The following is a 14,950-nucleotide window of genomic DNA, read 5'->3' as shown; positions in this document are numbered from 1 at the left end:
AAATAAATGTTTATGCTGCAATCATCTGGCGCGGTTCCTGTGACAATGATTACTGTGTTTGTTTTAGCAGACACCAAGGGAGAAGGCTTATAATCTCCTTTGTTATGGTAGTGCTGGAGATGCTCACCAGCTCTGCTGTCTGTTGAGTCAAGGTGTTTCTATTTTAGTTGGATTGCCTTTTCCTCTGATGTAAGGATAAATCAGGTTTCTTACATTCTTTCCCCTCAAATCCCATTTCGAAATATGCTGTTATACTTATTACTAACACGACACATACCGATTGGAATGCAACATGCCAGCATATTTCAACTTAATTTAGCCAGCATAGCTCAGGCAAAGATTTATATGTAGGAGCTACATCGTAATTTGGCACACAGCACTTCTGGCTGTGATCGCGTTCAGAAAAAGGTTTGTTTTTCTGTAGCTGCGTTGCTGCACAGACCTGTTGTTGGATTTCATCAAAATACAACTATTTTTGGAGTTTTAATGTCTTTGGCAGCAGGTGGATACTTATCACCTCCCTAGCTTGGAGGCAGGGAGGGTGGCTCACACAGTATGAGGCCGACCTTTCCCATCATTGTTTATGTCGCTCTTGTGTTGAAGTTAAACCTCCTAGCTGTCCTCTCATAGCACCAGTTTAGTGTCCGAGAGGAAGTGATTTGCAACTGACCTCTCTGTTTATCCCCAGAAAGTAGACAAACACCCAGTGACTTCATTAAAACTTAGCGGGGGGACTGAGTGTGTCTGAAGCTGAAATGTGTCATCCTGAAATGTGTCATCCTCATCTGTCTTCTCGTGCTGTCATGGTAACAAGTCCTAGGTGCCATCTCTTGTTCTGTACAAACAGGCACCTACTTTCATGGCTCAGAACCAAATGTCATTCATGTTCTCTATCTGACACCTGCCATGATAAAATGCATTGTATCGTGGATTGATGAGGTCACAGACTTGTGAAGAACCTTGTGTCGTGGCAGGTACCACTCACTGAAGGTCAAAGCCATGTGGTTTGTGTCTAAGTGACCTTGCAGTCTTGATTGATGCCCTCTGAGTACACTGAAACATCCTGCTGAGGCCATGCCATTCCCAGCTGACTCAGTCCAAGCCGAGGTGCAGCCATCACACGTCACAGAGCAGGTTTGATACCCAGACAAGATGTTATCAAGGCTGCAGGAGGCCCACATACTTTCACACGGCATTCGACGATGGTGTTGATTGGACCCTGGCTCCATCAGTGATTTATTACTGCTGTCTGACTCAGGTTCAGTTTGAGAGAGCCTAGGGAGAGAAAAGGGAGGGTGGGGGGCATCAGGGTGCGTAGTTAAACATTAATACAAAAGGCCGACACCTTCTTGCTGTCCTCGTCTTCCGACAAAGCATCACTCTGATGGTATGAAGTGAATGAACGGAAAGATTGATTTCATGAGCAAAGTGGATTTCCAGGCTAAAAACTCAGAGGATTTAAAAAACAGATTTTGACAAATGGGCCTGACTTTACGGGCTTATAAAGCAATGTGTTAGGTTGGTGGCTTCTTAAGAAGGGCCAAGACAAAACGGTGGAACCGGGCGGCAGCACAGGTGGCCTTTATCTGTCCCTCAATTCACCTTTATATAATTTCAACGTGAGAAGAATTGTTTGACATTTAATATTTGCCTTCTGCTGGAGAGTTATGTATGATACATATAATGCTACAGCTAGCAGCTGTTTAGCATAGCTTTGCTTAAAGACAGGGGAAACAGTTTGCATGGCTCTGTCCAAAGCAAACCAAAACAAAATCCACCCATAAGCACCTTTAAGGCTCACTAATTAATACCTGAATATCAATTCCAATGTGCAAGTCAATTTCTTCGTTAACTGTTTTCCTCTGTTCAAGTCTTTTGTTTCCCAAAACTATGCTCAAATAACAACTTATTTTCTACTCACAATGAAGAACATTACTCTTTACCCATTACTCAAATATTCACCAAGCGACTGGACAAGTAACTGTTCGTGACTGTCGTCCATTAAACTGTATCCATAGGCTGCCTCCCATGATTTAAAGAACAGGAAAGAGAGTAAAGAGGTCAGCGGCAGAAGGGGAAACGGGGTGGCTTGTGTTTACAAAGAGGTCTAGACTTGCTGGAGCTGGTGGATCAATTGTTCAGAAACTTTGAAAATAAACATGCAAAGTTTATTTTACACTTTCTGTTACCAATGCTGTTAATTGTGTATGCCAATGCTGGTATCAGTCCTTTCTTAAACAATAATAAGTGCTCTTTATTGCCAGTCTTTTTATAACTCCGAGAACACACCCAGCTTAAACGTTGTGGTCACAAACTCTCCTCTTTCTCTCTCTCTCTCTCTCTCTCTCTTCTAGGGACCCACACCCATCCATACACCAACACGCATACAAACCAAGCTGTGTGAGCCAACATGCTGATCAATCACAGATGGAGGTCTGGCTATAGCTATTTCTCCCTTGCCAAAAGATTTAGAGTCTCTCTATACGGACCCTCCTATTCAGCACCCCCTTTCCATCACCACTCAAACCTCACAACCACCACCTCTTGGTAGTGCTGAACAGAGCAGAGCTTGGGCTCAGAATAAAGTAGAAAGGGTCCTGATTCTGTTTATATGATTCTCTCTTTGTCCTCAGAAAATGTTATCCTTTGTTTTTGTTTGTGTCGAAAAGATTTGTAGATGTAGAAAGGTTTGAGAATGTCTAGATAAAACTATTGAAAATTATATAAATAACAAGGATATACAAAGGCAAAACAACTTGCGAATCTTTAAAAGTCTTTAAAAAAACTAAATTGTGTTCCCATTATAAAAATGGCATAGAAGGTATTACAAATTCTTAGCCATGAGCAGTAATGTTAATTAGCAAATTATTTTGTATCTGGTTGCAAGATGTTGGGAGACGTTAAACCTTTATAAACTAAAATTGTGGTTGTTGGGATCATGAATTGTGTGTGCAGTCAGCACCATCAGATCTATAGCATACAGTAACTAGGAAGCTTATTGTCTCATAAGGGGCAAGTGTGGATTATAACTTTATTGAATTTAAATTAATTATTTTTTATTTGTGTAATTATCTGATAATAAAAGGAATTTAAAAGAACTAAAACTAAAATGAAATGCAAACTTTTACCTTGTTTTCGACTAAACAATCAGTAATACATGGCATACTCATAAGCATGTTCATGTTCTCACAGTGTGGGAACTTTAAGTATCATTGTTATCTGCTTTGAGTCTGTATTCAGATTTTTCTTTGCGTAACATGATATCATTTGTGCTTATATTTTATTTTGTTTGTTGACAGTTTTACATAGAGTGCTATTTAACCCCAGGATTGGAAATATATCACCTAACTATATCAACAAAAAATCGTATTTATTCTTATTCCTTACATGTATTTACCAAGGCTCAATATGCAGCCCTCAACTTATGAATGCAAACATGCTCCTTTAGAAACAAGCCAGAAACCGGTCTCATATGAAAGCCTGTGGGAACATGTGCATTCATGCATGGGGAACATTTTTCGTTGTAATGTGAGTTTACTTCAAAAAGTCATATTTGTTGTTTTGAATAAAAATAGCCGCAGTATTTCATCACGCTCACCTTATCAAAAACAACTGTCATTTCAGGGTTTTAATTGACCCCAGTTTCCTCACACCCTGCATACCTACCTATCAACACATCTCGTTGTTTTAAGTGTCTACCTCAGAGACTGAGCTGAGACCACAGCTGCATGTCTTATTACATTTCCCCTGAAGGCATGATCTCACTCAAGGCCAGTTGTGTTTTACTGCATGGACTCAGATTGTTACTCCACATGCTGTATGTGGATCAGCTTAAGTCTGACCTCTGACTGAAAAACCCTGTGACAACAACGCAGAGATCTGTACCCCATCAGAGCCACAGGTTGTGTCAGTGTGATCCTTTTATATGCTGACCTAAAGGTGGTTAAACGGACAAGTCTTTCTCAAACGCCGGGTGAAGTTTTTGAGCTGTGGTTAGTCTTTTTTGAGCCTGCTGGACTGAGCAATGTTACACTATACCTTGGTGTGCCTTTCCCAGACATACTGTATTAAAGTGTTTCCTTCCCTTACTAAATTTAAGAGCAGTCAATGTAGCTTTTGGGGAATGCATAGCATCTCCGTTGTTATGCAGAACAATTTTGCCATTGTCAAAACCTGGCTACATCATAGCCCCCCTGTTGACACTTTCTCCGACTGTACACTTCCACAAAAACAGAAGATGCTGGTTGCTTTAATTAATGTTTTGTCATTATGTAAAGTGTGACTGATGGGTTTTAAGGCTGTTATGGGCTCTGCTGACAACTTCACTGTTAAATTGATATCTATACCAAATGCAGAAAGTGCCATCCAAATTACACCGTGGCTTTCTGTGCTCTCAAATATTTGGAACGTTTGAAGGAAAAGGAGAAGATCACTTACTTATTCAGTCGTGTCTTTTTTTCCCTGCTTTTTTAAATTTAGCACAACCAAAGCCTGTATTTAGATTCCTTTGCTCTTTTGCTCTTGTGGCTGCATATTCTTGTACCAATGCTGGATGGAATGAGTGGGTGTGAGCAGGATTTCTTTTGCAAGTGATATTTCATATTTATTCAAGGTCCAATTACTAACCATTTATGTAGTGTCCAACTGCATCTCTTGTTCTCAAGCTAATATCAAGCTCTGGAAAAAGTTTGTAAATGGACTGAAAACGAAAGACTTTGGTTTGTAAAATTACTGTTTTCAAATTACAGTTAAGAATGAACCTTCATGGTCAATAATCTGTCAATTAGGGCTTGCATTCAATTTGAGAAATTCTATTGTCCACTGCACTGCAGCATACTTTAAATACAAAACTGCAGGATAATCATTCTTACTACTTACACGTGTGTGTGTGTGTGTGTGTGTGTGTGTGTGTGTGTGTGTGTGTGTGTGTGTGTGTGTGTGTGTTTGTATATGTGTGTGTGTGTGTGTGCTCTTGGTTATATTTCTTCCAGCCCCAGCCTGTCTGGAATTGACTTTTGAAACAAGAATGATGAGTGGTGTGTAGATTTCTCCATCTTTTCTTTATTTGCGCCTTGCTTGAGAACCAGCTGTCAAAAGCTCAGATTTAAATTAGCCCAGAGTTGTCAAATGTCTTGGGATTTGCAGAGGCATATGTTGTTGCTATTTCCTGAAGTTAGCTCAACCACAGCGGGACTCTGGCTTCCAGCACCGCTAGTCATGGTAGGTCTGAAAGACACCACAGAAGACAGAGAAGCTTGCACTTATACAAATTGCTGGTTGCTGCGTGACATCTGGGACTCAAATGCTTTTGTGATGCATGAGTATCTTTTTTCATCCCTCATCGTTTTATCCAACAGGCTCAACATGTTCATTAAACAGAGAAAGGACGAGGCCATCAGCCATTCACTCTCATGCTGATGTTGAAGGTCCTTTGTTCCCAATCACAGCTGATTGGTGTGGCTGTGTAATTGGCTGGTAGGGGTGTGTTGCTTTTAGCAAGTCATCAGGTTGCACCATTAAATATCTATTACGCAAAACACTGTCATACAATACGTGTATTGACGATCACAAGGCAGCTAAAAGGCAGCCAAAACAGTTGCATCATAAGTTACAGTTCTCATACCCCCATGGAGCTGCTAACTGAAATCCAAGACAACACCCAATTCTCACTCTGTGTATTATAGCTGCCAGTGGCGGAGAGTAAGTGCATTTATTCCAGTATCATACTTAAGTGCGGTACAATTAGGAAATACTTGTACGTTACTTGAGTTTCCATTTTATGCTACTTTAAATACTTTTACTCCACTACATTTAAGAAGGACATATAGTGCTTTTTAATCTGAACCATATATTTTACAAATTTCTTTTCAATACATCTTTAAACAATAAATAAATAAAGGTTCCCAACCTTTTTTGGCCTGTGTACACCTTACACCTCTTGTAAGTTTCAGATTTATATGAGTTGTTAGCAGTTCCAAAGGGTTATGTCCACCCTTTAAATGTATTATTACATTAAAAAAACAATTTTAATAGCAAAGAGGTAAAACTACCAAATATTTCTCAAAAAGCAAAGATTAGAGAAAAGTGTGAAAAAAATTAATATCAGAACTTAATTATCTCTTTTCTTACTTACCACATTACCACATTAATTATCAGGGACGCCTGTCTTGTGGCCCTTTGGAGTAGGCCTGACCCTGAGGCTCGGAAGCACTGAAATAAACGACCTACCATACTGTATATAAAATAGTTAGGTCACCATCTGGAATGATAATAGCAATCTAATAATGGCATGTATAATAATACTTTATATTTATACTATACTTTTACTTAATTACTGAATTCTTAAATATTTTTTTACAATTGTGTATTTCACTACCATGGTTGTGGTTAAAGTAAGCACAGGTGCTCTAATTGAAGACATAGTGATACAGAAGCACCAGAGAACCTTGACAATCTAGGATGTATTAGCCGCTCTGCTCTCTCTAACCCTTCTCACCTATCAGCTGTCACTCTCTATCACTCTGCTGTAACTCTGTATCACTCTGCTGTAACTAGCTTTCACTCTCTTCTTGCTCTCTACATCTATTCTCCTTATGAGGCTCAAAGTGATTTCCAAGGCGGTGTTTGCTGGCCTTCTGTTGTTAATAAAGAGTTGGAGCGCCAGCTCTAGTCTTGGCTGGTGGCTGAGGCCTCAGGGCACCGAGGGAACAATGGTGTACGCGCAAAGCTCGGCCAGATCTCCAAGTGCATTTTAACACTCACCAATGACTTTTAGGTTCTTGCACGTCTCCTCAGATATCAAACACTAGAAACACGCGGGATGTACCACAAACAGACAGTTGCTAGAGGAAGCATGGCCAAAGAGCACTCCTTTTATGTGTGATGGTCTGTTAGTCAATGCATACTTTAGCTTGTGTCTGGTACATATCATAGTTTGATTATTATTATTATTTGATTATTTCCCAGCCAATGTTTGTATTTGTGCTTAATGTGGATAATTAGTCTTCCTTCATTGCACAGGAACATTAAAGGTTCAGCGATTGTTAAAGAGCAAACATGATACAGTAAAGCAAGTCTTACAGTGTGCCAAGTACAGTTTGTTTGTCTTCCATCTGCTTTCATGTACACCCAGCAAGCAATGTTATAAAACCCACAGGGGAGCAGTAAATTCAACCCTGGGGTTGTTTGCAGCTCCTCAAAGCTGGCCGCCAGCTTGTGATGACAGGTTGCATTTATGACACTCTTAAGGGTCTTGGACTCATTGTGTTGCCTGCTGTAATGGCCATATGCATATCCATCCATTGCATTCATCTCGAGGGTCTCAATACATGATGACTAAAGAGCTGCATGTGCAAAACAGACAGAATGAGAGCAACGATTTGGTTACGCAATGAAGTCAATGAAGTCGTATATATTTATTTTTTTTCTAGTTTGTGCTATGCTTTGTAATATGAATCACTGTGCACATGTGCCAGGGAACAGACAGCCTGAGTATCAGTTTCACTCTCTCTCACTCATTTTTTCCAGAAGGAAATAGTGCAGACACAGTCCATCTAATCATACTCTTATTCAGTCTGAGAGTCAAGGCTTGGGGAATGAGAAGAGGTGTGCAGTCTCTCAGTATACACCCAACCTGCCAATGAAAGTGTTGTTTTCCTCAGATGACAGATTGAGGAGGGTAGTGGTTTGACCTGAAATCAGGGCCAAGCACCAATTACTGCATTCTTGTACTGGAGCCATTAGCTCACTGTCTCCGGAGACTCCAAATCTCATATTAAGGAATGACACGGAAAAAGTGAGTTATAATCAAATAAGATTTTTGAAGACAGCAGGGATTTTCAATCAGTGTAATTATCACCTTTGCTGGGTGTCGATCTGCATCTTCTCTGTCATTTAGTATGATCTCAGATCTCTTTAGCCTTTTTAATTGGCATTTAAGCACCGATTAAGGGTTTTTATTTTGTATCAGACGCAACATTTTTAAGTGGTTTGCTTTTCTTTAGATACAAAAGAAAAATATGCAGTATTTTAAGATTTTACTTATCATATGATCATCTGATCAGTCAGCATATGGATAGAAAAAAAAGCCAATGAGCACAAAGGAAAGATATATAAATCATCCACATAGTAGTCTTGATCAAAGTACATTTTCCAAACAGGTTGCTCAGAGTTTTTTTGCATGTAATTCAATGATCCAAAAGCAAATGTTTTTCCTGTATCGCATACTTTTCTCAGGTAATTCCAGATCTAATTTTACATTTACTTTACTGTTATTTATTTTTCTTCTTTTTCAGACTAAAGAACAGCAAGAACAAGTCCTAAATCTGAGCAATAAAGTCTTCCTCTACTGTGCCTTCTTGGACTATAGGTGGGTCTGTGTTCCTGATTTAGATGCAGCATGTCTCAATTATTCATTCAGATGTAGAGCCAAACACATTTGATATCTTGGTTATCGACTCTTTGTATATTTTCTTATATTAAGTCTCTAAATCATAAGTAATTACCAATAATTTGGAAAAGGTGCATTTCCCTTTTGTCATTCAAATCACACAGTGTTACATGTGTTCCTGCTTCAGTTTGGTGGATCTTGAGCAACAGCCCTCTGTAAAATAAATAACATAAATGGAGCAACAGCACTATTAAGAAAGCATAAATCATTTTAAAAGGGAGTATGTTTTAGTTGGATTCAAAGGCGTCCTCTCCTTACTCTCCTTTGCCCTGAAGCTCAAGAGAAAAAAAAGTGAATTATTGGATTGCCCTGTCATATTGCCCTAGTAAATTCAGAAAAACAATTCTCTGTGTGCCTCCCACAATGGCTCATGTTGAGGGATCCTTGCCAGGAGTCTCTTTAAATAATAAACAATTGTCATCCTTTTCAGTTCAAATGAGGTAGTATGGTCCAATGAAGGTTGCGTACGCTCCGATGGAAACATGACATACTCTGTGTGTTTGTGCAACCACCTCACCAACTTTGCCATACTTATGCAAGTGGTGCCATTAAAGGTATGACATTTTTGCTACTCTTTAAAGTTGCTCAATTCATCAGTGGGAAAAGTACGGGTGTAAATAACAAAATGACTGCTGAATTCCATTTAGCTGCTTTAGTTTCAGGGCCCTGGTGATGAATGTATTAAGGGAGCTGGATATTGGTGCCACCTCAGCCTTGCTGTGCCCAGTTGACACCCAGGATACTGCAAGAGAAGCATTTCCCCCACAGACCAACATTATAAAGGAGACTTCTGTAAAAGCTGTAGAATTGCAAATAATGTCAATTATTGCTTTGTTTATGACTTTTAATATTTGTAAAACGTTTCCACACCCTTGAAAAATAATATCAGACAATAAAAAACACACAGGTGGGGCCAGTCAGGGAAACACTTACGTCCAGTGGCCTACACCAAAGAGGCAAACCCGGAATCCAGAAAAAACTTTTTGCTTTTGTGCTTGGCAAGCAATTTTCATGGGCCCCATATTTGTGTCTGTTAGTTCTTATAATACATCTGTGGTCCTGATATGTTTTCATGCCAGCTCATTGTCAAACTGTCGTGCTTTAAACATAAATAGTAACACCTGTGCTTTTCCCACTATGTCAATATGCTTGCTGTGAATAAGACCTATTGATGATTTTCACCACAGTGCTTTTCATTTCATCTGTTGTAAGGACATTTTTAGAAACAGTGAACCTCCCACAACTATTTAGAGGAACGTTTATCCATCTACCCCAGCCATATTCAAAAGTCTCTTCATCCCTCTATGTCTTTGTCACAAAATAAGTACATCTGTAGGAGCATAATTGAATAGGAAGCAGTGGTTAACCAGACAGTAAACCACCAACCAGAAGTCCCCACTTCAGCCTTTGGACAGTGTATCGTTCCTCCCTGTAGGTCAATAGTGAGCAAACCTGTACAATGACGGATTTACTGGTGGTTTTATACAGAAGTACTTCAGACAACCATGATTAAATGTGGTAATTTTGGGTCGCTATACAGGTCAGTGGTCCATTCCTCAAAGACCACACTCTTTTAAGAAACTAGAAACTATCCCTTTCAACCGTCTTCCAAAAACTGTCTCCTTAAAACATCTGGTATAACACTCTTTCTCTTCTCTGAACACAGTCCTGCACACTAATATTAATATTATCTGCATCCTTTTGGAATGCCAACCCTGTGTACATTGTCACCACAGTCACACATAACTTGTTGTTCTCCCAGAATATGTGCAATGGGAGTGCGGTCAGCATCCGCGATGGCTTCTTTAAATAGAAAAGAGGACTTCTTATTGCAGAGGGCCAGTGCAGAAGTCTGTTTGATGCTCTACTTTCACAGTCTCTAATTAGTGGGCTGCCTCATCCCTCAGCTGCAAGAGAACATCCCACATATCCCATTTCTGGAAGGCTGAGACTCCTCTGCCCTTGTTAATGACAAGGCACATGTGAAGACAGTTAATGGAGAATCATATCCAAACTCTCAAAATAGCCTGAACTTCAAAACAACGTCAATGCACCGGGCCATATGTGATAAATGCATATGGAGAAACGCAATGTATCAGCTTCACAGGCTTTTTGCATAATCAATAATCATAACAAAAAGGTATTTGGCTGCACAATTACAGTTAAAGACCATAGCTCCAAAACTTCTAAAACATTTACAGTATCATAAAAAAAAACACATAATCTGATGTCATCTAGAAACATTTCCAGAGTCTGTGTTTTATCTAATTCAGACATGAGGAATCAAACCATTATGCTAAAGCTTTATGGCGGTATGCCCAATATTGGAGAGTAGCCTGCCTGATAAATACAAATGAGACTCAGTATTGTGTTATTCATCATAAACTTCACAGGAACCCTTTGAATTTCCTGGCTAATTATATAAAATGAATGAAATAGGCTAAAGTAGATTTTCGTGTGCATTTGTGGCACCGACCCACCATGTGGGAAAAATAATGTTATTGCATGTTGTCTAGGTCGTTGTTGATGGTGAAATGTTTTTGTACACAGCTCACTACTGGCCACAGGGTGGCACTATCAACCATTGGTTATGTCGGCTGCTCAATTTCCATCTTCTGTCTCGCCATCACTCTGGTCACTTTTGCAGTTCTGTCGTGAGTATCATCACTTTAACAACCTGTGCTGTACATTTGTATTCAAAACATTCACTTTTTATGATTACAAGGTGTTGTTATTACCTGCGCACTACAGCATGTTAATGTGACGCTGTCCATCTGCAGGTCAGTGAGTACCATCCGTAACCAACGCTACCACATCCACGCCAACCTGTCCTTTGCCATCCTGGTGGCTGAGATCTTACTGCTCATCAGCTCTCGCTTCGACCCGGGCACCGTACGTCCAGAGTACAAATTGTTTTGTTGAAGATGATTATAATGATTGACAATAAGTGATCACATTTATTGTGACAATTATAATGATAATGATGGGATAAGTGTCTTGCTTTTTATTTAACTACGAGATTTTGTGTATATTTAGATGAAGTATGGAGTGAACTACAATGTAAAATGTGGTTAATTTAAACAACCACTACGTGGTTAAATTCACAGAAGAAAGCATAGTAAATCTAAAAGAAAAAAAATGCAGTCAACTGTAGCAACAAAAAAGTAGAACGGAGGAAAAAAAGATAAAAAGGCAAATAGCGATTAGCAAAATGCTTTTTGATAATAATGCATTAATAAATAATGGTGAAAATAGGTTTTGATGACTAAAATTCCTGATTTTGTCCCCTGTGTCAGTTGCCTTGTAAGGTAATGGCTGTCCTGCTTCACTTCTTCTTTCTGAGCGCCTTCGCCTGGATGCTGGTGGAGGGCCTCCACCTCTACAGTATGGTGGTCAAGGTTTTTGGCTCTGAGGGCAGCAAACACTTCTACTACTACGGCATTGGCTGGGGTGGGTCTGCTCCTCAGTATTTAATTACCACACTGATGAAAAACACAGATGATGATATAGCTGCCATATTTGCTTCAGACTATAACAAACATGCCTGTCTTAGTCCTTGGGTGTAATTTTCTCATATGTGTGTTCCATAATACATAATGTCATCTTATTTTATTGACCCTAATTTCCCCCAATGTCCTACCTCTACCTCACACCAGGCCAATACTGTAAATAGAATTTGACCATTTTGTATGCGACTTTATTGGTCAAGTATTGTTTACAAAAAGTAAGTAACTATGTTGGATAAATCTGATTTGAGTTACATTGCAACATAACAATTGCCTCTCCTGATCTGAGTGAGCTGGTGTTTGATGGACAGATAAAAAAGAATCTGGGACATATGTATGTCTTTGGCTGCTGGAGAATACATAGTCTCTCCTTCACATGCTGAACCCATTAGTGGAAAAATTATCCCTTTTTTTATTACTTCTTTTTCAGGCCAGAGTGATTTTTCATTTTGTGTGGCCAACTGGAGACTTGTCTGACAGTTAGAAGTACAGCTGTTATACATAAAAAGTAAAGTAAATACTTGTTTTATAATTAATTGTCGCTGCTATTAGCTTTGATTTTGACGACTTTATCTTTCATTTCCTTCTTCACAGTAAACGTTTCGTTGTACTGTAGTCGAGCATGCTGGAAACCGTTGGGCTAGGCCAAAGCCAAAAGTTATTTTCAGGGAAATTAGCAATCATCAGCACAGTAGATAAATTAAGCCAGCACAGGGTGTTACATTCTATCCAAAGACAGGTGCGAGCATGGGTGGAGTTTACCATGTTGGACACTATAATGAAATGTTTAAAAGGGCCACGAGGCGGTTTGCTCAAATTAACTGAGGCATACTTTTAAATGACACTGTGAAGGTTAAAATACTGTATGAATTGTGTTGTAATCACTATTTGGCCTAGATGTATCAGAAATGTATGTCTATGGCCTTGGTCAAAGCCTTTTAGCTTTACTTTGTTGCTTTGAGTGCCTGGAACTTGTTGTTGTTTTGAGTGCCTGGAACTTGTTTTGATGCTGTGATTAACAAGGCAACAAAAGCCTCTGCTTTAGTGTGTATCAATGTATGTTTGTAGTATTTAAATTAAAGGTACTCAATTTTTACATTACATGTCATTTAGCTGATGCTTTTATCCAAAACGACTTACAATAAGTACATTAAACCATGAGTCCAAACTCAGAACAACAAGAATCAAGCAAGTACAATTTCCTCAATAAAGTTAAACTACAAAGTGCTATCAGTAAGAGACATTTAAGTGCTCGTCAATACCTTAATAAACATACTAAAGGGAAGACTGCTGGCATGCAAACATATATATATTTTTTATTTCTGTTATTGTTACTTGTTTTACTTATTACTGTGAGCAATGCTGCTGTAATCCTGTAATTTCTGCACTGAGGGACTAATAAAGGATTATCTTATCTTATCTTATCTTATCTTATATATATATATATATATATATATATATATATATATATATATATATATATATATATATATGAACAATGCAGGATTGATTTAGAATATTTTTTAAAAACTGTTTTTTGAGGAGGGAACCAACTGTACTTGATGCATATTCATAAATAAATGTGTTCTTTGTTGGTACTTGAACGCAGCAGGATACATGCACAGTGCAAAGACAGTGGGAGAAATAAGAGGCCCCACAGCATGTTAATCCACTCATCACAGGTGAAAGTAACATGTGTATTTGTTTCTTTGTATATGATCAGGCTCTCCATTGTTGATATGTGTGGTGTCCATGACATCAGCTCTGAACAGTTATGGCGAGGTTGACAAGTAAGTAGGACCTGCACTTTGAAAAAATCCTGCGAATTATAGAGAACTGTGTTCAATGTTACTCAAAAATGTTTAGGTTAAAAGAAAGTACACGTTACATATTGACATGGGAGCATTTTTACTTGGAGAGGAACACGGTGTGATCTTCTTTTTCACCCCTGCCTCTGTCCTTGCTTTCTCAGCTGTTGGCTGTCACTGACAAATGGAGCCATCTGGGCGTTTGTGGCACCGGCTCTGTTTGTCATTGTGGTGAGAAATTTGCATCAATTAGCATTTGTAGTATTTGAGGAGGAATAAAACAAGATCTTACCTCCTGTGTCACTGTGTTAAATGTATATAAAACCTTCTTTCTGATCTCCAGGTGAACATTGGCATTCTGATATCTGTGACAAGGATCATATCTCGAATCAGCGGAGAGAGTTACAAGATTCATGGCGATGCCAATGCAGTCAAGTAAGTTAATTTGTTTTCACGATCAGACCAGTGCTGTTTTGATATTGTTCTTTTATCAAAGGTAAACAATATGAACATGGTTGCTTCTTGCTTTGTCTCAAGGTTGACTGTAAAGGCAGTGGCTGTGCTCCTGCCCATACTCGGCATTTCCTGGATCTTTGGTGTTCTCGCTGTCAACAGACACTCTTTGCTGTTCCTGTATATTTTTGCTGTATTCAACTCGTTACAAGTAAGTTCTTCACTATGGGATCTTTTCTTTTCCAAAATGTTTGCAGCTATTTCTGAAAAGTATGCAAAAGTTAACCTTTTTTTCCTCTTTTCCTAAGGGGTTCTTTGTCTTCTTGTTTCACTGTCTTCTTAACTCTGAGGTATGATGCTAAATATATTCTATATTTAAATGTTTTGATGTGTCACGTCTTATCTGAGAAAATTGTACATAGCTTAAACCACCAATTAGTCTAGATATTTATTCTAATTAGCGGGGAGGTGACGATGTTCTCTGCTGAAACCCCAATTTCTGATTAAGGATGACGAGATTTATTCTGCCTGACATTTGTCACCACCAACAGTTATGGCTCTGCTTCTTTCTGTAGGTCAGAGCTGCTTTCAAACACAAAACCAAGGTGTGGTCTCTTACTAGCAGCTCCATCCGAAACATCAATGTGAAGCCATTCAACTCAGACATTGTGAGTGCTGGTGTTCAAGATTTTTCTCAAATATAAATGAGCTGTTCTGCTTAAGTCTAAAATGGT

General features: G+C 38.9%; 1 protein-coding gene across 1 annotated transcript in view; it reads left to right on the top strand.

The window, feature by feature from the left end:
* adgrd1 (adhesion G protein-coupled receptor D1) overlaps window positions 1-14,950 on the top strand; it is a 28,328-nt gene that overhangs the window by 11,597 nt on the left and 1,781 nt on the right. The window contains exons 14-24 of the mRNA XM_034540545.1: window positions 8,295-8,368; window positions 8,880-9,003; window positions 11,000-11,103; window positions 11,230-11,341; window positions 11,746-11,899; window positions 13,679-13,745; window positions 13,928-13,994; window positions 14,107-14,198; window positions 14,301-14,427; window positions 14,525-14,566; window positions 14,792-14,884. Coding sequence (XP_034396436.1) covers window positions 8,295-8,368; window positions 8,880-9,003; window positions 11,000-11,103; window positions 11,230-11,341; window positions 11,746-11,899; window positions 13,679-13,745; window positions 13,928-13,994; window positions 14,107-14,198; window positions 14,301-14,427; window positions 14,525-14,566; window positions 14,792-14,884 — 1,056 coding nt within the window. The remainder of the gene's footprint in view (window positions 1-8,294; window positions 8,369-8,879; window positions 9,004-10,999; window positions 11,104-11,229; window positions 11,342-11,745; window positions 11,900-13,678; window positions 13,746-13,927; window positions 13,995-14,106; window positions 14,199-14,300; window positions 14,428-14,524; window positions 14,567-14,791; window positions 14,885-14,950) is intronic.

This window comes from Cyclopterus lumpus, chromosome 9 (assembly GCF_009769545.1).
Source record: "Cyclopterus lumpus isolate fCycLum1 chromosome 9, fCycLum1.pri, whole genome shotgun sequence".
NCBI lineage: Eukaryota > Metazoa > Chordata > Actinopteri > Perciformes > Cyclopteridae > Cyclopterus > Cyclopterus lumpus.
This window is presented reverse-complemented; position numbering and strand designations above follow the sequence as displayed.